The sequence below is a fragment of the Aythya marila genome (genome assembly GCF_965140915.1).
Source record: "Aythya marila genome assembly, chromosome: 2".
Taxonomy (NCBI): domain Eukaryota; kingdom Metazoa; phylum Chordata; class Aves; order Anseriformes; family Anatidae; genus Aythya; species Aythya marila.
This window is the reverse complement of record NC_139043.1, coordinates 147,727,960-147,750,073: the sequence shown is the minus strand read 5'-3', so window position 1 is coordinate 147,750,073 and position 22,114 is coordinate 147,727,960. Positions and strand designations below refer to the sequence as shown.

The 22,114-nt window shown below is 40.8% G+C and overlaps 1 protein-coding gene across 3 annotated transcripts in view; it reads left to right on the top strand.

Moving 5' to 3' along the window:
- The window catches only part of CYRIB (CYFIP related Rac1 interactor B), a 91,456-nt gene that overhangs the window by 55,036 nt on the left and 14,306 nt on the right, over positions 1–22,114 (top strand). For 2 of the 3 annotated variants that reach the window (XM_082753159.1, XM_082753160.1), the window contains exons 3-4: positions 5,976–6,012; positions 19,533–19,615. In XM_082753159.1, the coding sequence (XP_082609285.1) occupies positions 19,543–19,615 (73 nt within the window). In that variant the 5' untranslated portion in view covers positions 5,976–6,012; positions 19,533–19,542. Of the gene's footprint in view, positions 1–5,975; positions 6,013–18,427; positions 18,511–19,532; positions 19,616–22,114 lie in introns of those variants that run through there. The other variant, XM_082753161.1, reaches the window with a different exon arrangement.

Below are 22,114 nucleotides of genomic sequence, written 5' to 3'. Positions count from 1 at the left end.
AAAGCAACAGTAAAGATCTTCTGGGTGGTAGGTTGTTCTGTTCCCCCCTTGGTTCCCTTTCATGGCAGAAGTTCCCTTTTGTTGATAGGGCCTAGTGTAATCCTGAGGAAAGTGGTTTACTCTGGATGTAGGAATCTAGACTGTAAGACATAAGGGCTCTTCTGTGCAAGTGTTGCTGAATGGGGCACGGGTCTTGGGATTGCTCAAAGCTGATAACATACTCCTAATAATGGTGAATGGGAACGCCCTTTTGACCTTTTCTTGTCTTAATGTTTTCCTTATGCAAGTGGGTGAGTATTGCTGCAAGCTTCCTGGGACAGGGTACGGCTTTGTTTCTGTTACTCGCATCTTGGTGAGTCACAACTCTTTTCAACTGTCATGTTCCCCCCCCAAAAAATTGCATCATTTACAGGGCTCAGATAAAGAGCTGTTGAATCACTTGGCTGGTGTTCAGGAACACTTCGCAAATGGGTGTTAACGGTGAAACTTCAAAGGAAGCATTAATAGCAGAAAAATAGCAAGGTTAAGTAGTCATAGGGAAGTTAAACACGCAATAAACAGACAGCTAACAGCAATATCACTTAATGGTGTTAAGGTATTCAGTATCTGTGCCTACCAAAGGAATGCTTGAACACTTTGAGAGGACGGAAAACCTGACTGCTACAGAGCTGTTCAAAATTCTGCTTGTGTAACGTGTGTGGGACTGAATTGCTTGAGGATTTAGGCCTATGAAAGTTTGGAAGAAATACAGGACACAACGTACTACAGCAAGTTCAGGTGTTTGTGTAATTGGCTATTAGACACGGGACTTGCTTCAATAATTCTTGCAGGCTTTCTTCCCCTTCTCCCATTTTTTGCAGTAAGGCACGAAGGTGCTTAGCCCAGAATATAGCAGTTCATGTTCCCCTGCCCCATGCGTAGCCCCAAATCCAATCTCTGTTTTCCTGAAAGCCCTTATTTGTGTTCTCATTACCTAACATGTCATAATTCTCGCTTGCTTGGAGAAATCAAAAGGGTTATTTGGAACTCTTTGATTTGGTGTAAGGAATCCCTTGGACTTGGACTTCAACTTACAGCTTTCTTTTCTGTACCAATATTTGACAAGATGCAAAAACTAGGCTTAGGATGGTTCGGTTTATGGTTACTGCTAAGCCAAAATAATGTTTTTGTGTGGAAAATGTAGTTGTAAGTGGATGAAATGCCAAATTAGATGCTGAGTATTAGTCTTGTCTGCATGTGAATATCCTCTTATGCCATACAAGCTTGTGAATTATCTGTGTTTGCCACCTTTTTGGATGGAAGGGTTTATGCATACAACCCTGTCCCCTTCTTGTGCATCTATAGTGCAGCATCTCAACTTCCATGAAATATTTGCTTCAAAGCAAACCTGACAGCTATTTGCCACACTACTTTGAGGCCAGGACTTTGGGCTAAGCATTAGGGAAACTGAAACAGTGCTTTGTGGACCTCTCTGGGAGCATGCTGAATAATTAACTGTGCTTCTAGCTGAGCACATGGACCTGAGGGTGCCCGTAGCTGTCTGGATGACAAGTGTGAAGAGCTGAATGCTAATACAGCTGTATAGCACAGCGGCTGTGTTGGCATAAATGAACTTTCCTTGGTGAGTAAAGGACCAGAAGCATAGCATGTGCTTTGGGTAGGTGGCTAGCACAGGTCCAGAACTAATGAGCAAGCTTTCATATCAGACCACCATTTCTGTCATGAAATTACAGGTTTAAAACAGGGTTGAGTTATAAGGGATCCTATAAAGCAGTATTGAGAAATGATGTAGGATTGGGAAAAGTTGAGAACAACACCCAAACTGTAAAGATCCAACTTAGCTTTAGAGGGATGATTGAAAACGAACAGTGAAGAAAGATCGGAGCTGATGCTTTCTACAGCCAGAGGTCAGAAAGGTGGTATTAAAGTAAATCCAGTGGTTGCCTGCTCTGTTATAAGAACTGAGATAAGTAGTTATAGACATCCTCTGCAGAGACTTAATGTGTGATTGCCATGCAGATTTAGCAGTCTTCTTTTAGCACCATTAATATCAACAGTAGAGCTCACGTCCACCTAGGATTGAATCTGGGCTCATCTGCGGAAACCTTGAATTTTTTTAAAACATAATCTTAGGTATGATTTATTTTGATAGCTTAGCCATCAGTTGCTGTTACTCAAGTCAAAAATCAAGTTTTATTACTAAACGTTTCTTAATGTTCTTTCTTTGTTACCCACAGCATGTGGGATGTATTTGACTTGTGGTTCTGTGTTGGACTGGGCTTGTTTTTTGTATTCTTTTTCAGTGTGTACTTCCAGCTCTAAGAGTAACCAGTTTTTGGAGTGGTTTCCTCAAGCTCATTTCAAGCTTGTAACTGAAGCAGTAGAGGAGGAGTGTCTAAAAAAATGCCTGAGCAGTGCAGTCCTTGAGCTAGGTCCTATTCTCCTCAGACTTATGTGATGCTCAGGTTCCTGGACCCAGGACATCTCTGCCACAGCCCACCTCGGGCTTGCATGGAGTCCAAGTTGGTGATGCTTGCAAGGCAAATCCCAGTGCGATCTTGAACTTCAAGTGATTTAAATACTTTATCTGTCAAGGTATCAAAGGGCATTGTTCTCTGAACACCTAGTATTAAGCTAAAGCCTGCGTGCCTAACACTTAATGGAGTGCAGGAATCCTTTGTGAACTTGCTTTGACTAGTGGTGGAAGCTTGCCTCGTGGAGCAATTCTGAAGTTTCCTGATGAGCTGAGTTACCAAGCTAGGACACAGCAAGTAATCAAGGTCCTTCTAACAAAGTTGTCTTTTCTTACTACTCAGTCTCTTCAGTTCTTTGTAGGCGGAAGCACCATGGTGTTGGAAAGCTGCAAAATCCCCTTTCTTACCAGTCCACATCTGTTACATTTGCTGCCAAGGCGGTGCTTACGTGTAGGGGTTTCTCAAGAAGTTCAAGGGAGCTGGGCAGAGGACCTTGTTTGCATGCTGGCAGTTACTGGTGAGCTCGTGCTCTTCTGGGATCTGTTCTCATGCACTGCTGAGTTGAGCAGTATCACTTCCATGTGAGATGGATACCCAAAGCACAGAGCTTAGCCCCTGGTTAGCCTGTTAGCAATCTTTTCATTATCTGCAGGATGCCAAGTTTACTTAGTGCCTCTTTTCTATTTGGGTAGCATTTAACTTCTGTCAACTCCAGGCTTTTCCTGACTTGCTGATTCACTACCCAGCACTAATGGCTGTGGAGGCCTTCTCCCATCTATTCTCCAACTGCTGTGACAACTCTTTGAGTTCCTGCTCCACTTGGCCTAAGGAGTTGTTAGCATATGCTTCAGCCTCCTCCTGCTGTGGTGAAGTTAGGCTGCAAGTCAGGGGTTGTGTTGTCTGTGTAACAGAGGTTCCAAAAAATGAAATGCATCAATCTTTCTGCTGCCCGACTCTTTTAAAATAAAATAAATCCACAAGCTGGTAACCCATTGAATAAAAGGTAATATTCCTCACAACTGCTTCTCTCTGTGACATAATGTTTGATACTTGGCTGCCTCAAAACTGTGAAATCTAAGCAAAATGCTTGATTCCGTATTACTCATTTTTCACTACCTATTGAATTACATGGTATATGTTTCATCTTCTGCCTGCTGGTATTCTGTCTGTATCAATCTTCACATCCAGCCCTTGAGAATCAGATTCAGAAGGGAGATGCGATGTATATTGCAGGTCCTCTCTGCTGAGAGAGATGTGGTAATGCACCCTGACCACTGGCTCATCTTTATTCAGATACTCGCTTGTGTCTGAACTGAGGTGCATCCCGAAGTTAGACTTGGAAAGAATCCATCACGCCATTAATTTCACATCCTGCCATTTTTAATGGATGTTTGGTGATTATTCCCCACTGACTGCTATAAATCTGTAAGTCAATTCCTTACCTATTTACACTGTGCTTTATTGTGTAGCATAGTGTTAATACCAACAGTTAAAATACCCCGTGATGCTGGGTTTTGCAGTGTGACTTCATACCGATCGGCTTGCCAGCATAAACCAAGTTGATAGCATCAAATATTCTCAGTCTGTTTTGCATGAAGGCGTGCTCATCGGGACTAAATTTGGACCTGGAGGTGCTGGTTGGTGGCCTGCTGACCATGAGCCAGCAACGTGCCCAGGTGGCCAAGAAGGCCAATGGCATCCTGGCCCGTGTCAGAAATTGTGGGGCCAGCAGGACCAGGGAAGGGATTGTCCATTTGTATGCAGCACTGGTGAGACCTTGAATATTGTGTTCAGTTTGGGGGACTTTGAGTTGCTGTAGTGTGTGTGGAGAAGTGTGTGGTGAAGGTCCTGGAGCACAAGTCCTGTGAGGAGCGGCTGAAGGAGCTGGGGGTGGTTGGTCTGGGGAAGAGGAGGCTCAAGGGAGACCTCATTGCTCTCTGCAACTGCCTGAAAGGAAGGGGTGGGGAGCTGGGGGTTGGCCTCTTCTCACAGGTAACCAGTGATAGGACCAGAGGGAATGGCCTCAAGTTGTGCCAGGGTAGGCTCAGGTTGGACATCAGGAGGAATTTCTTCATGGAGAGGGCTCTCAAGCATTGAAACGGGCTGCCCAGGGAAGTGGTGGAGTCCTCATCCCTGGTGGTATTGAAGAGATGTGGACAGGGCACACAGGGACGTGGTTTAGTGATGGGGCTCTTTGGGTCAGGCCGATGACTGGACTTCGTGATCTTGAAGGTCTGCTCCAACTGAGGTGATTCTGTGACAAAGATGGGAATCCAGTTAGTGGATTCCTGTCTTTCTGCCTGTTGTTTGGTCTAACAGACCTATAATTCTGAGCTTTCCTGGTTGCTTCCCTTTTGCCTAAGGGCTCTAAACTTCTGTCCTCCTCTCTGTTATCACAAGAGCCCTGGAAGACTTTTGTTAATAATCAACTTTCACTCATTTCTCGGAAGCCTTGAGGACAAGCTATCTGAGCATCAGCACACTTTCAAAAGTGTTCAGCGCTTACAAATGAGATAATCTATATGGAAAGATGTGAAGAGCTGAGCAGTTCTTCATTTTTCTAATAATTGTATCAATTGGAAATTTAGTCGTGTATTTGTAGCAATAAACTAATACTGTTAGGGATTTTTAAATTTTTCCTACCTTTGCTCCTATTGTGCTTTTTCTGCCTGTTATTTTCACATTTACTTTGGCCATTCTAATGAATTTGGACTGTTCCTGATTGTTAATAGCTCTGTTTAGTTAGTCTATCTAAATTTAGTTGGACTTCCAGTCAAAATAATCTTAACCGGTGCTCTTGACTACCCAGAAATCTGTTTTTAGGTAGAAACTTCTGTGTTCTTAAATGTTGTTTCCTGTGTGATTTTTTTTTTATTTCAATTTTCTGTTATTTCAGGAAATGAGCTTTTTGAAGTAGTGTTTCTGTTGGATCTGACTGGTTTTGGTTTCTGTTCACAACTTGAGTTCAGCCCCGACCTGTAGGGGGACCAACATTTTCCAGTTAGTGTTCTGGTTTTTGTTGTTTTGCCTCAAAGTGTGAATTGAGCAGTCTGTGGTCATGAGAAGGAAAAAAACATGCATAAAGTACCTGGTGAGAGTAGGTGGGATTTAGGGGAATATGAATTAAATCTAATTTTGCCACTGATATTTTATTACAGCTTTGACCCTCTAGTAATTAAATTTATTATGGCATATGTGTTCTTTCAGAGTATCTAACACCAGCAGCCCTTTTCCCTAGAAACAAGTTTGTTGCCAGATAATTGTTCCCTATTTATTTGTATGCCTACAGATAGAACAATTCTGCATTCTATTTTTTTCATGTATTTTTCAAAAGTCAGTAACACATAGCTTCAGAACTACATTTATGAAGTAGATTTTGAAGAATAGTACTGTCTGGAACAGATGTGTTAGCTTTTGCAAGGCTGCATAGCATTACACTGAAGGTTTTTGGTGCTAAGGAATGTATTTTCATAATCTTTTTTTTTTTTTCTTTTGAAACAGAGTGGAGGCCAAGAACAGAGTGCAGCACTGGCTGTAGGTAAGAACCGAAACTTAACCTGCTTGAAAACTCTCCCGACACATAAGGAATGAAAAATTTAATATGGACGGGTAAAATGGACCATACTGAATATTAGCAATTTTCTCTTCAAGAACTTCTTTTCCCCAAGTTGCTTCCACAACTTCTGCAAGCCATCATGTTCTTTGGGAAGCCCTTGATCTGTAGCCTAATGCATGTGTCCCTGTGGTTAAAGATACTAAATGGGTTGCAAGCATTTGGATTTTTGTTTACCTCGTACATCACCACACAGCCTAGTAATGATTTTGAAGGCTCACTGTAGCAATGTGCATTTTTAGTGTGTAGAACACAGTAGTTAGCCACACTTTAAAACTTATCCTGGAAGATCATGTTTAAAATTCTTGGAAAATTTGAATGTTTTTTCTTCCTCTGTATTTTTTTTGTCTCTTTACTTATGTTACTGCATAACTTCAAATCTTTTCTGAGCCACCTGCCTTAAGCCAGAAGCAATTACTCTGAGAAAGTTTATAAATCTGAACAGGTAGTATATGCTCATGTGAAGGCTTTCCTTTCTAGGTTTATAACCTGCTACTTTTTTAAGCTACTTCACAATGTGTTATAGTATGTGTTTATTGTGCTGTGCCAGCATAGCTGTCTTTTGTGTCATATTAGTAAGGTAACTACCAAATGTGAGATGGGATTCATTTTTCTTCCATTCCTGATGAATCATGAAAAAGTTATTCAAATTCTGGGGAGATCAGTTAATTTTTCATCAGTTTTATTGACAATAGTGGGAAAACATTTGAGTGCCATGTCCAAAACTCTTTTGATATCCCATTCAGAAATTAAGAATATAAGGCATAAATGTCACAGAAATAATTTTCCCTGATTTTAGTATTTGGTAAATGTGTTGAAAGACTTGCTTTGAAAGAACAACAACAACACTGGTTTTGTTGAGATTTGTATCGTTTTTTGTTAATTTTTGGAGAGCTTATAGTGATTCCAGATCAGATAAACAGTCCATCTAATCTACTATCTTGCCTGTGTTATGGAGTGAGTCTAGGAACTGGGCAAGCATACAGTAATATTTTTCCCAATCTGCAACAGATGGATAGGAGAAGATCCAGTGTTAGCAGTAGTAGTGTTTTCACCTGGTAGTAGCCTTTAAATCCAGAGTCACGGGTAAGTGCTTTAGCAAAGCTGCAATTTGAACCAGTGCAAACCTTTACAGCAGGCTGTGCATTTGCAAAGGATACAGTGTAAGAGTAACTGAAGCAGACCATGGGGCTGTGTAGCCAAGTACCATTAAAAATTACCATTTTGTTTCCCTCTGGATACATGCACTTGGTTTTGCTAATCCTTTCCCACTCCTCACTTACTCCTCTACCAGGACAGTGCTGCTTCTGCTCAGGAAGGTGAGTCATCCCTCACAGCTAGCAAAGCTCAGGGTATCGCTGGAAATGCTGCTGCCTGCAGGAGGAAAGGCTGCCCAGAGAAAAGCTACAGCACATGGCAAGAAACTTCTGTTTTCTTTGGAGAAACTGAATCAACGTTTCTGGTGTTGAAGGGAAATCGGTTATAAACAGAAATGATGTTGGCCACTTGAGCAGCCCATCAGTTCAGATATCTCTGACTGTTAATGTTTTCACCTTCTCCAACCGTGCTGAAACAAAACAGCTGCCGAAAGTTTGATGGCATCTCAAACCAAAAGGGGATCACCAGTGTAAAGGGCTTGAAGGGACTGGTAGAAGCCCTAACCAAGCAACATTTTGAACGGGGAAAACACCAGTAAGATAACAATGGTAAAGTTCTAGAGACCGTTGAAAACTTTAAAGCCTTTAAAGAATGCGGCAAACTTAATTAGATGGCACTTTCTGAATAAGGTTAAAAATTGAAAAAGCTTAAAATACAGTAATACTTGAACCTTTAACATAAATAGATGCCTAGGGATGAACAGAAACCAGGAGGGAATATATTGATGATGGTTCTAGGTTATAAATATTTTCAGACCAAGTGTTCTTGAGTCAAATGTAATTGCTAAATGTGTTCAGTGTTCTTTAATGGCTTTAAATTCCACGTATGTACTGGTTTTCCCCTAGCACAGCTGCAGACTTGTAGCATCCTTTCTCAGTGAATTGCGCTGACCTGCAAAAAGACCCATCAGCTCCTTATTTATTCTTCAGCCTGTTTCCTTCTAGTTTTGTTTAGTGCAACTGGTAAATGTTAAGAGTCTGTGTTTTGCTTCTTTATTTATGCGTTCCTCATATTACTTATGACTTTATAGTTCTTTGTTGTATTTTCCCCATGTCAGAAAATCTTTCAAATGAGGAGAATAAGACAGCTGAACTGTTTCTTCTGTGGAAGTTGTGGCAGAGCTTTGATAATCTGTGCAGTCCTTCATTGTTTTTTTCCTGTTCTTCCATTTCTTTTTTGAGATTAAGGGACCAGAATTTCCTTGTATAAATTGCAGATTCAATACTGAAGTGTAATGGTGTTCCTCATTCCTTTCTTAATTCTGAACACCTAGATTAAGTATGTTTTTTTTTTTAGCTGTTTATGAGCATAATTAAATGCAAACCTTAGCTAAACTGAACGTGACTTTAAAGGTTTTGTTCCAGAATTGTAATAGCTTGGAGTTGAGAATCTTCAGTATAAAGTTAGGATAGTTTTTACTTTGGTTCATCATTTCACACTTCCACAATTGGATTTCATTGTCATGTCATGTTAGCTTTGTGAGGTTCTTTTGCCTGCCTGCCTTTTTCCTCACTAGCCTGAATATCACCATGAGTTGCAAACTTTCTCTTTACTGATCTGGACCTTCCCAGGTCATCTGCCCATGTATTGAACAGCATTACTGTGAGAAACTCCCCCCACTGGTAACATCCCTCCGTAGTGAGAATTGATCACTTACTATTTTTGTCTCTTTCTTCTGGCTGTTCAGGGATCTTCCTTCTTATCCTGTAGGTTTGTTTGTTTGTTTTTCCCTTTAAAAGCCCTCTTTTGAGTAATTTTAGCAAAAATCCAGCTAGTTTATGTCAGCTGGATTACTGATTGGCTTGGCTCACTACACTTTGATAGCCCTCCTTTCAGTAATGCCCCCAGAACAGATCTTTGTAATATATCATCGCCTCTTAAAAAGTTATTCTTTTTGCATTATCATAGCTAGACCAAAGAGGGTCTCCTCTAAAGTACCTAATGATTTTTGAGTCTCTAGGTCCCTTTCTGTTAGACCTGTAGAGCAAACATCTTGTGGTGCAAGGCGGTATGGCTTTGCAGAATTCACTGAGGGACCAGTGCAGGAAATCAGAGCTCCACATAACGCTCCTCATACTTGCTGCTGATCTCACAGGATTGCAGGTTGTGTAACATCTCTGGAGAATAGCAACCGTTCCCCTGTATTTCCAATAGTGGAAACTAGGTGGGAATTAAAAAGTATAAAACGAGATATTCAGCACAATTAGTTCGCATTGGTCTAGGCTTTTTTTTCCACACTACCATTCTAACAAGGAAAAAATAGTATTGAGACTCTAGGTAGTTGATACTATGCCTCGTGAGACAATCTGAAGAACTAACTGGAAATAACAGACTGCTGCAGAAACCTGATCTTGCAAGAAATCTCTTGTGAAATTTTGAAGAAGCAAACAACCACGTAGAGACCATTTTTTTTCCCAGCCTAATGCCTGTCTGACTTTGTTTCTGTTCTGAAAACAGATGGATGGGGTAGCATTCTGCTGATCGTCTTCTGTTGTACCATCAGGAACCTGGTGGGTTTCGTTAGCTGACTGCAAGCATGCTCTGTCTGACGGGTGGCTTGGTAAAGGAAGGCTCTACAGAAAAATCAGAAAGCTTTCCTGGAATACCCAGTTCTGCCTTCCCTGCTATGAGTTTTGGAGGGCCATAGGACATCTATTCCTCTGTGGTTGGCCAGGGACAGGTTGTCAATGAAATTCTCAAATGGACAGTCAGCATCAGGTTCATACACGTGAGATTGCTTTTGCACATGCTGAGAAAATCTTTTGAGATTAAAATATGTAAATGACTAGATATATCCATCAGCTTTTTGACTAGATAATATAACATTGTTAGGATAGGAGCTGCAAGGCACTGAAAGGGCTTCAGTGTAGCGGTTCAGAGCCAAACTAAAATGAAACGTTTCATTTCAGCATTGAGGAGCAATGCAGATGACTGTACTCCTTGCATGAGTACATTAGATGGCAGTACTGGGCAGGCCGTTTGTCAGAGCCTCAGAGGAAACTTCATCCAGCTTGCTTATTGAAGGGTATGGCAGTCTGATTTGCATGGATGGAAATGGAGCTGTTCTGAAGGAAAACACATTTCCATATAAACTCAGGATTGCAGAAGAGTGCTTTTTCACGAGTGAAATGCCAACGCAGGGTGGTAGAGCAATTGTATTAGACCCTGTAGTGAAGATAGGGGTTGAACATATCTCACTGCTCTCCAGACAATAAAAGGAGAACTTAGTTTTTTTATTCTTGGATGAAAAACTGACAGGAGGAGGGCTTGGCACACAAATTATTTTGGTTGTGTGTTTATTTTTGATAAAGGAGCTTGATAGTTCTTAAACCATAGCCTTGAATTACGAAACTTATTATTATAGAGAAACAGAGCTGTTTTAATAGGCATACCTTCTTTTGTAGAGTAAGAAGAGCTTTTGTAAAAATATTTTCTAAAAAATTTCGATCTCCATCTCTTGTCGAATGTATTTTTTCATCTTTATGTACCTTCAATATTTTCTTTATTGAAAGAAAGTTGAGAACATTCAGTTTTTATCATTTTATCAGTATGGAGGAAAAAATACTTTAAGATCAGCCAGTTTTTCCCTGATAATCTCAGTTGGTTAAATACTGTATTTGGGCTGGAAGGAAATTGCTGGCTCTCAGTCATGTAAGATGCTAAGATAGTATAAAATAGTGTCAACACATTTGTTATACGCTTCCCTTTATCTGGAAGATGAAATTGTAAGGCAGTGACCTCTGTTGGAGGAGTTGCAGCACTGCAGAAGACTTCCTGAGATTTTAAACTTCTAAGGAGAAAGTGAAGTGTAAATTGCGTTTGGGTATAAATATGTCTAGAGAAAGCCTTTTGTCCCCTAAAAGTTATGATTTTTTATTATTTATTTAATTTTTTTTACTTACAGGCTTCCCCTTGGCATAGTTGCAGAGTTACTCAAGGGTAAATCAGAGTGGACTTTCCACAGCCTCATCTCTCCCCTTTCCAATACAAATTCTATTTTAAAAATCAGAATAATCCTTCCAGACAAACTAGGTCTTGCTGTGAACTTGTCTGTCACTCCATAATAACATGAACTATGATAAACTAAGCCGTTCACTGTCAGCTGTGCCACTAAAATATTCCCAAATTAACAAGACTTCAACGCTGCCACTTCTAGAGGAACTGTGGAGTCTTCAGAGCCTTTCCCTAGGTTTCCTCTAAATGGAAAAATGGTCTGAATAAACACGGAGCTGCCTGTATTTTACAATTCTGGTTTCAAGGAATGTGAGCCTTTTTCACTAGGCTGTTTTCCCTGGCAGGGCTCCGTTTTCCTGATATGGCAGGTTTTGAACTCTCACTGTTGTTCAGAAAGGAGCCTTTATTGATGATGTGTGATCTTAAAAAAAAAAAAAAAAAATCAGTTTCAGCAAAGGTAGTTCATTATATCAAAAGCAGTTTAGCCAAAAGAACTGGTGTCAGAGGAAGCTCTAAATAACCTTTAAGTAGTACTTTTATTAGGCTAGCCCGAATACTTCCTTTTCTATAGAGAAACATTTTCTTGTACTTTTTTTTTTTTTTTTTTTTTTGCTTTATTTGGGTAAGATAGGAAATTCAGTGGCTTTTTGTCCCCTTTTTTAATTGTTCATGGGAATGAAATCAAAAATGATTTGTAACTAGTGGTGTGTGGAAGAATAACCGCTAGATGTCAGTAGTGGAAAGCAGTGTGTGGGCCTTTGCATAGGTTTAGGCTGAAGTATGCTGTAAAAGTGTGTGTAAAATGATGAAATCCTCCCTTTGCTAGAACAAATTGTTTAGTGGTGAATGAAATATCACATTTTATGTGGAATTGGTGACTGGAATGGCAATTCCTATATGCATTCGATTCAGCACTTAGATTCAGATTACAGCATCTGGACTGACACCTTCAACATTATTAATTTTATTATAGCTCTGATGGGTCTTGAATATGAGAGCAGCTCATCCAAAATCTAACCCGTTTCAAGCTCATAGCACCAGCTTCTCCTTCCTAAATCTACAGTTAACAGTTCTCACGTTCTGGTCTTTTCCAGATTGAGTGATAATGAATATTTAATAATTATTTCTTGTCTGGGCAATGTGTTTTGTTACTTTGGGACTTCATTTAATGTCAGGTGTTTAATTACTTTAAGCACCACGATAACAACAGCAGTGGGGATTAGAATGTCAGAGGGTATCTGTGCTTCTCGGGCACTTCTCAGGAAAGAAAAAAAAATGTGCATTAGACTAAGAAAAACGCGTTTGGATCCAAGGAAAATATTAAGACTTCTTAAAAAGGTTTAAAAAGGAATCTTGCAATGTAGTTCACAAGCCCTCGCTGACTTTTTAGGGTTGAGGGCAGCTGTATTCTCACTGACTGTGGAGCTGAACTGCTTCACTGGGACAGAAAACAACACTCAGCCTGATGGGCTGTCTGCTTCGTGAGCTCGTGTGTTGCTGAGGGCTCCCTTTGATTCTGCTCATGCAGGCAGCCACTTGTGCACTGGCTTTTTTTTTCCTGTTGGTGGCCAGATACTGGAGGCAGGCAATGTTCAGTAAGCCTTGAAACAATTGCTGGGCTGATAGGATTATCGTTCGGAGGAACAATACAGGGAGACGTTCAGCTGGGCTTATGGTAGTGGTAGCGCTCAGATTATAACTTGAAGCACTTTGTGTCATACTACAATGTTAATACTATTTTTTTTTTTTTTTTTCACTTTGAATTGTACCAAAATCTCCCTGGATGAGAGGTTTGTAGCGCACACTCCTGACCAGCTGAAAATTTTAAACTCAATCCCCAAAAGAAAGTGCATGCTCTGTGTGTGTGCTTGCATACGCACCTCCAAACTCCAGAGCATGGATACATGCTTCTCATTGAGCAGAGATTTTGTTCTCTGGATGTTCCTGTTCAGTCCTAAGCTTTGTTAAAAGGAGTCAGGGAATAGTGTATGGTTTTTCCGAAAGGTCAGCTGGCATTTTCTAAAGGCAGGTGTTCTTTGATGACAGCCATGGGTTTTCACATTTATTTAACTTGGTATTAGTTTGGAAGCATGCTATTCTGCCAGCAGAACAAAGCAAAATTCAGACTGTGATGTGAACATCCTCCTGGTGCTTTGCCTTTTACAAAGAGTTAAGTTTTCAGCTGCTCCCCAGTTGAAAACAATCCTTGTTAACGTACAGTTTTTCTTTCAGGTGAGAGAGGGGGCAATGTCTTCGGTGCTCGCCTGAATTTAGTTGCATCGTGTATTTCTATTAAACTTCCCCTGGGCTTAGCTTAGAAAAAAAGCACTGCAATGTGTCAGGGATGTTTTCAGCATGAAGGGCATGCGTGCAAGACTTGTTTTGAAAATATGCCTTCGCTTTCCGCTTGTCTGATCATGGCACTGCCCTCAACATCATACAACCCCATAAGGCTGTAATGGGCCAAATCACTGTAATGAGATGTGGCATCCCGTATGTCTTATTCTGCGCAAGTAGGTCAAGTTTAAAGCCTGTTCCTGGCTAGGGCTTCGATTTCCCACAACCTGCTCCACGTGGCTCGAGCGTTGTGCTGGCGCTCAGAGCATGCCAGGAGGGATTCTGGGCAGCTTCACAGGGATGGGAGGCTTTTGGACACGGACGAGCAGCGTGCTTTTTTTTCCCTACTCTGATTTTGTGATGATGGATTCGTGGCAACAGAAAACTTCAATAGTGTAAAATGTGTATTTACTGCATCTTACGCTGTCTGTTTTCCTAATGAGTTACCTTTGGGCACTGTACTATAAAATCTTAATGATTAAGACCCCTCAGAGGAAAGTTTGGTTTTAAAGCATGCTTTTTTCTGAATGAGAATACTCAATAAAATGTGTCAGAGCTTGATCTGAAGCTGTGGAAGAGCAAATAGGTAGTGAGCTAAACTGTACTTAGGACTGGGCTTGTGAATGTTTTGATTTTTTGATTGCAAGGTGCAAAATCCCTCTTGATAAGGGTAACCCCAGTGTGGCTTTTGTTCCAGTTGCAGCTGAGTGATGGTGGGTCAGAAGGGGGCACCACCCACAGAAGTCACCTCCAGTTCTGAGTCAGCTCTGGGACGAAGCCAAACTGCAGGGTAGGAAATGCAGTCAGTAGTAGTGCTTGCGTTGGCTTTGATCTTTCTATAGGCTTAAATCTTTCTTGAATCAGAGCTGACTGATGTGGCAACGTGCTCAAGAAGGACACAGTTCATACTGGAAGATCTGCTTGAGTAGATGCAAGGTCAGGGCCGGGCAACTGGAACCATATCCGACTTTCTAAAAACAGTAGTTGTACTTACTTGAGCTGAAGACATGGGCTTTCAAGGAAATTGGAAGAGTGCTTGGTAAATCCATTCTAAATCTGTTCGTACCACTGTGGTATTAATTTACCAAGATAAGTCTTTATAGAGCTGCTAAAATCTTCTGTGTTGATGCTTTTACAGGGCATCAGATAGCAGAAGAGGGCTCTGGAGATGACTGCAGCGGCTGGTCTCTAACAATGTTTCCTTTTCCAACATGCAGATTGTCATCACCTCTAATCTTAGAGCCAGTAATGGACTAATTTCGTGTGTTTTGGGACCAGCAGAAATGCAAATAAGCATCCTGAACAAAACAAGACTCTACTAAATCTGGATTCCTCAGGAGCCTGAGGCATCTCTGAGCTGCATTGCTGTACCCTGGGGTTGATTCAGGTGGGCTGCTGACACCACAGCCTCACAGAACGGTCACTTTTAATTTTGCCTCTATAGGTTCCACATGTGTATGTGCAACAGGTCAGCTCTGCTGCTCAGCCATACCTTTCGAAGCAAAATAATGCACAGAAGTGAAGAGTCATCTAAGCTGAGCCATTGCATGTTGATCCACAGCTTCTTCCATGAATCTGGGGGGCTCCACACTGTAACAGTGTGCCACTGTCTCACTTCTAGGCCATTTCAGAGCTCAAGAAACTAGTGCTTAGCCTCACAGCAAGAGTCAGTTTCTATCTCTTGAACCTTGCATTCACTCCTTGCTTCAAGGAGTGCAAAAAGGGGAGAGGGGAGAGAAACTGTCCTCCCAAGAAATGTTAAATCCATTATATCACCTCAACTTTGGTCTAAATTGGGCTTTTTTAATTCTCCCAGTTTCTTGAGGTCTAGCTTTTTAGATTACAACTTAAAGGAATCGTCATTTCTACAGTTCTTCAAGCACACCAAGTCCTGTGATGTTTAGGAATACTTGAGAGTCTTGAGTAACTTAGAACTCACCTTGGTAAGTGTTGGAAATGATACTGCATTTGTCCAGCTTCTGCCAGATTTCCACTCACTCCATACAAACTGAACATGTGGCAGCTATTTGGCTGTGAAGAAAGCAAATGTGATCGTGTCTTTTGCATGGAACTGTGATATGGCTAAAGTATGTCTAGATTGTTTCAGTGTGCTCAGTACACAAGGGAGAAGAAGTCTGTTGAGAGCTTTGTTACTACAAAGTGTCCGTGCAGCTCTGTGTTTGTGTAAATTTGAATGCATTCCTACATCACCTGTTGTCTTGTTGCTGCCACGGTTGAACTAATTCATTCTTGCCTTCAGTTCCTCTCCTTTTCTGGGAGAGGTTGGTCACCAACCTGCTGTCAGTAGGTCAGTTGCATTTTCTGCTGAAGTCTCTTTTGTGCCTAGTGTTCCAGGGTAGTGTCCAACCTTGTGTTGGGCTTTGCTGTTGGTTAATCTCACTCCCAGAAAAGAAACTGTGTATGAATATAAACTAACTTATTTCTGGGGGGTAGACCTGTGTGGAGCCAGGAGTTGGACTCAGTGATCCTTGTGGGTCCCTTCCAACTTGGGATATTCTATGGCTCTAACTTTTTTGGGAGATAAAGGTCAGAATGAAGCTGTTCACATTGCAAATCTGAGTCCCCAGCCCCCTATTTACCCCCCATTTTAGGAAGTGGTAGGGAATCAAGGAAATGATCTGTTCTGCCGTGGCTACATGCAATCTCACCTTTGAAGTATTTCGGCCCTACAAGCTTTCCCCTAATCTGACCTTCAGAAATAATGTTATACAATATTTACACCACGTGCATGACCCTGTAAGCTGTTAGGAGGCCACTTGATATCAAACCTACGTGGGAGAATTCAAATGAGATATTGAAAATATTTTTGTGGAGGAGGAGATAGTGCAGCTGAAGAGCTGAAGCATGTCAGTAACTGGTAATTTTAGGCATAAAGTTCTCTTTAATCTCTTAACACCATTCACTTTTGTGTGTTAGCTACTCTTCTGTTAACTGGAATTGCAACACTTACGGCACAGTTTTGTGATTGAAGTTTGGCTCTTAAAGCTGAACCTGCAGAGTTGGTTGTCATCAGGCAGCTTGTACTTCTGCCTTTGATTGCTGTCATTGAGAGTGTTTCAGAATGTCTCCATTTCAGCATTTTCCAGACTGTGAATGTCCTCGTTGAGGGAGGGGACCGAGTAATTCTTTCAATCCTGTGTTACAGAATGCTCCTGTGAGATGAAGAGTAATAACCTGCTTTCTGGTATTGCTTCTTTACACAGTGTTGTTGGCACATGCGTGAGCTGCTCAGTAAGCTATGGAACAGAAAGCTGCAGGAAAGCTGTCTATTTGAAGAAACATTTGTTTAGATTGATTTCTTTTTTTGGAAAATGAGAGTTGAATCTGGACATCTTAATCTAAATCTTCACACATAAGGGCTAGGAGATCTGATTGGACTTCTGACTTAAGTTCACATGCTGAGGAAACAGGACTTGTGTTTTCAGGTGATCCAAGGGAGAAGCTGAATGTGCAGAAAAAACAAGCACACACATAATGATTGGATCTTATGAGCAGAATCCACTGTGGTCAAAGAAACTTTTCTAAAAATCTGGATTTTTACCCATTTGGTTGTTCTGCAGAAATTGTTAGACTAATGTTACTGATTTGGCCCTGAGCAAGTGTAAAAAAGCCAGGGATTAGTTCACTGCGGATTCGCCAGCTGTTGATGATTGTGTGAGATATTGTTGAATCTTGTGGATCCTGAAAAGCAAATAACTTAGTGCTGGCTGGCTTCTTCTCACACACCAGTTGTATTTGCCTTTGGAACTCAACAAATCTGGCAGCGCAGGATGTAAAGACTTGGTTTGCCAAACAGTTTGTGTAGGGTTCACACTGCTTCAGTTTTCTTAATTCCTCATAAACTCACAATTCTTACTGCCATGCTGCTTCTTTCATCCAAGTACATCAATCTTAAAGCAGAAGACAAACGAGCAGACACTGGTAGATCAGCAGAGTTAGACTAACCTTACACTTGATTTTAGATCTGATGGTTGAGACCAACGTTAGACTGATAACTTTATTTTTAAAAGATTTGAAATATATATTCAGGTAGTATCTTTAGCTTGTCTTGCAGCAGTACCCCACTGAACTGATATTTCAGGGCTGTAGTTCTTGAAGTGTTTTTAGCCTCTGTAAGTCTCTAAGACACTGGAAGGTCATTGAAAAGGCTGCCTCTTTGTGAAATGCTATTTTCGTAGTCCTACTGAAGGTATTGATTTCAGAAACTTACAGTAAAGTTTGAAACTTCTGTGAATTTATCTGACCTAGATTAATAACTTTTAATTTTTCTTCCACTTTTCATTTCTTTTTAGCTGGGATGTGACAGCAAACATAAGAAGAGCTGTGGAAACTTGATTACCTCCTGTTTTTGGAAAAGACTAACTTGTTCTCGACTTCTCACTTTTACCTGATTTTATTGGGGGGAACACTGTCCATTGGCTACAGATTACTGCTGAGAGGCTTTCTGAGTTTTGTTTTGTGTTATGGAGAGAGAGTCAAAATCAGGCTTGTAGCAGCACCAGTCCTTTGGAGGCTACTCTTTTCCTAAGAAATAATTGCTTTGTGGGTTGTAGCAGCTATGCAAAGCAATTGCTCAGTCATCATAGGTAACAATTCTTTAATTCTATCAAACTCCAATAAAAAGAGCCAGTACTTCAGAACTTCGTTTTTGCCAAAGCTATTACTTTTCTTTTTTTTTTTTCCACTGATCGAGGAGAAGAAGGGGAGAAGAGAAGCACTGTCCAGTGCACACTTGCTGCTCCCCACCACCAGGTGATGAATCTGCAGCATGCAGAGCTGGATGGGAGCCCTGCTCCAGCTGCCCCCAGGCGTGTCATTAACACAGGAGTCGGTTGTTGGAACTAAATTATTTTGCCATTTTTATTTTTAGGTTTGCTGGCATGGGTAATCTCATTAAGGTGCTAACCAGGGACATAGACCACAATGCAGCACATTTTTTCTTGGATTTTGAAAGTAAGTCTCTCAGCCCTTCACAGCTGGTGCGTTTAAAAGGGTAACGTTAGGGTTGCTTATACCTGCTGGAATGAAGGCCAGGGGACTCAGTTGCAAATCTGCAAATTGAAAAAGGGTTGCATGTGGTTTGTTTTTGTGTTTTTGTTTTTTTTTTTTTTATTATTATTATTATTTTTCAGTAGTAGCCAAGCCACCATCATGCTGCTGTGTAAATTTTCTTTTCGTGTGCTTAGTCATTCTGGGTCTCTGTGGTCAGTGATGTCCGTCCATCTGCCTGCAAATTGAGTGATCATAAAACGAAAAATTCTGTCAGTATGCCATGGTAATCTGTGCTGAGCAGTTGTTCTCTGTAATCCTATCTTACATATGAGTGAGTACGAAATCATTCTTGATTCTGGTTTGTTCATTCACAGTGCAGTTAATGTGTATTTTGACACCCAGAAGTCCAAAGTGGAGTCGTCTGAGCTGCTCAAATGTTTTAGGCACCTCATGTCAGAGATCTGGGGCATACCTGTGATAGCATTTTCTGCACACTGAAATGATGTATCCTGATTCAGCTTTCTCTAATGGCTTTCTGACAAAATTATAAGGGCTGCCAAAATGAAAGCTCTTCCCTTCTGTTGTCCCATCAGGTAAAAATCTGTAGCATGGCTACCATGACAATGCTTGCCAATATGGTACTTGGCCCTCAATCCGTGGCACTCCTGCTCAGGACACTGGTGCTAGGGTGTACCGGGACAGAATTAGTCACCTTCAGCTGGAGTCATGCCCCTTTCTCCAAGGGGAGACAGAAGATGGTGGTGACACACGTCACTTGTGACAGGGAAGCTGCGTTGCATCTCTGGGACCACCAGCTGTAGGGCCCCGAGGTGGGGTCTCCCTCCACCTGGAGCCTGGAGGACGGGTTCATGCCTGATGGATGCCTTTGGTCGTCTTCCCCCACCGCTTCATTCGACTACATTTGGGCTGTTCCTTCTTATAAAGGAATATTTTTTTTCTTTCTCTCATTCTTGTCTTGGCAGGTACCTTAACATGGGGAACCTTCTTAAAGTTTTGACATGCACAGACCTTGAGCAGGGGCCAAATTTTTTCCTTGATTTTGAAAGTGAGAAGATGATTTTATATACCTATTACTCTTTGCCTGCAGTAGACTGCATTTGTCATGTACTAAATGTATGTTTTCACTTTGCCATCTTTCTAACAGCTTTGCATGCCTGAGCTATGAATAATTGTTCAGCGAGCTTTTGATGAAAGCGATGATCTGTTTTAAAATACCCTGAGTTTCTGAAATGTAAAATCCTTGTTTCAGGGAAGCCTTTCAAACTGCATTTTGACCTCTGGAATCTGACATGGTTCCCATTTTAAAAACAAAAATGCTGTTTGTTTTTAATCAGAACTTGTAAAATATTTTTTTTTAAAGAATTGGAATTATTTGAAGAGCTACTGAAATTACAAGGAGATACGTGCATCTTAAAGGAAAGATGAAATATTAAACCTAATTATTTTTTGTGCACTTCCAGTGTGCCTGCAGGTGCAGAACAACGCTGCGTGTGCTGACTGGCTCACAACAGCTGTTCATAGCTCTCTACACACCCCGTTACAGGTGTGTATGTAAACCTTCCGTGATTTGGCTCTGGGATTTGACAGTTAACCTCATCCCTCCTTAAAGGGGAGGCTCAATGCGTAGAGATGAAATTGCTTTCGAAAAGAAGAGACGTGTTGCTTTTTCGATCAGGGCCAAGCCTTCTGGAAGGTTCACATACTGTTGATATTTCTGCTTTTTAGTTTTTGTTGCATGCTATAACATAGCCTAAGAATGGCAGGTAAGTGTCGTTGGCTGCTGCTCTGCATGTTGAATCACTTGGCTTTGGGATACGCTATTGCTTTACCCCAGCTGCGCATCAGCAAGCGTAAAATAAGAAAATAATCTTCAAGTGCATTTTGACATTGTAATAAAATACAATGGGATACCATAACAAAAAAAAAAAAGTATTGTGATATGGATAATATGAGATTTATTATCTTTGTTCCTTCCTCTAAATTATTTTTCAGTTGTTTGGTGAAACAGTGGCAGTTGGTTACATTAGTTGTAACGGAAAAAGGAATGCTTGGAGAAACATGTTTTTGCTTTAATGCTGTTGGAACTTGTAACGTTTCTAAACCCTTGTCTTGTACTGTTGATTTTATCATTTGTCTGTTCTGAACGTTTTGTTTATGGGAAGATGGTAGCCACACCGATTGGCCATAAAAGGAAGATAATCCAGGGTCGTGTTCAAGAACTGGCAAATGAAAGTGTTGGTTACGAACAGTTCAAGTCTTACATATTCACAGAGTAGTTGCAATTTAGTGAAGTAGGGAGAAACGATGCAGGGGAAATTTGCAGCTCCAGCTTCATCTGCAAATACTAACCATTATATAGAACTAAATTACTTCAAATTAGCTGGATGCAAGGGGCATAATTCTAAAAATCAATTACAACGATAATTGCTGCTAATTTACTTTAAAAGTCAGTTTTTTATCTATCAGGTTTTTTTTTTTAAGTGCATGTTTTGAGCATGAACAAGATTTGGCATGAGAGTAAGCAGGTTGCTGACATGAAATGTTTACATTCGCAGTCAAATGAAATGACTTGTATTATGGCTGAGTTGTTAGACTGTTCTTTATTCGTTTTGGACTCTGCACTGTGTGTGTTTCTGCTGCTATACTGTGTATCTGCGCTTCTTTCTCCTCTGTTTCAGATAGCTTGCCTTGACAGAAACTTGGCTCTGACACAGTCAAGATCTTTCTTCAAGACTTGGCACTTAATCTCGTGATACTTAAGTTTATGTTTTTATGGGGATGAGCAAGTAAGCTCTGTATTAAAACTAAATTTGCCAATGCTATGTTATGCCTGGCCCAATAATATACAGGTTTAGGTATTTTGTTTTTCAATCCAGGTATGAATTGGCTAGTTAAATGTTTCTTGACACAGTACCATAGAGACAAAAATCAAATGTCCATAAAGCTTTATAGGGATACAGATGCTGAATTTGGAAATGCTTTAGACAGGTTTATGAGACTTACAGATATTTAGCTGGGTGATAGATTCCAGTTATTTCTGTGACTTAAAATACACGCAAAAAATATTTAATTAAATGATATAATGGGCTTTACCCTGCCTTAACACAGGTTAAGCTCATATTTTCTTTGGTCATCCACCTCAGTTACTTCAAACAAATAATTGTCTCAAATATTCTCCTAATGTCTCTGCAGTGCTGCTTGGACGTGAGCAGAGCAAAGTGCCCAGCTTCGTGAAGATAATGTTATAAATTTAAACCAGCGACCTGCAACACTGGAAGCTTAGAGCTCAACTTTTATGTTGGTGTCACCACTGTCACAGTGCAAATCCTTTCCAAATTTCCTGATTTGAATAGTAGCTAAAGCACAGAGTACTCTTGCTTGCAGACAGTGATCTCAAGCTAGCCCTGAATGTGTTCTGCATTACCTCCAAAGAACTTGGCTGGGTTTCAGAAAAGCCACAAAGATAACATTCTCTGGAGTAATGATGATAGAGATGCATAAATCATTTCATCTTCAGCAGTCTGGGATTTTTCTCCCCCCTACT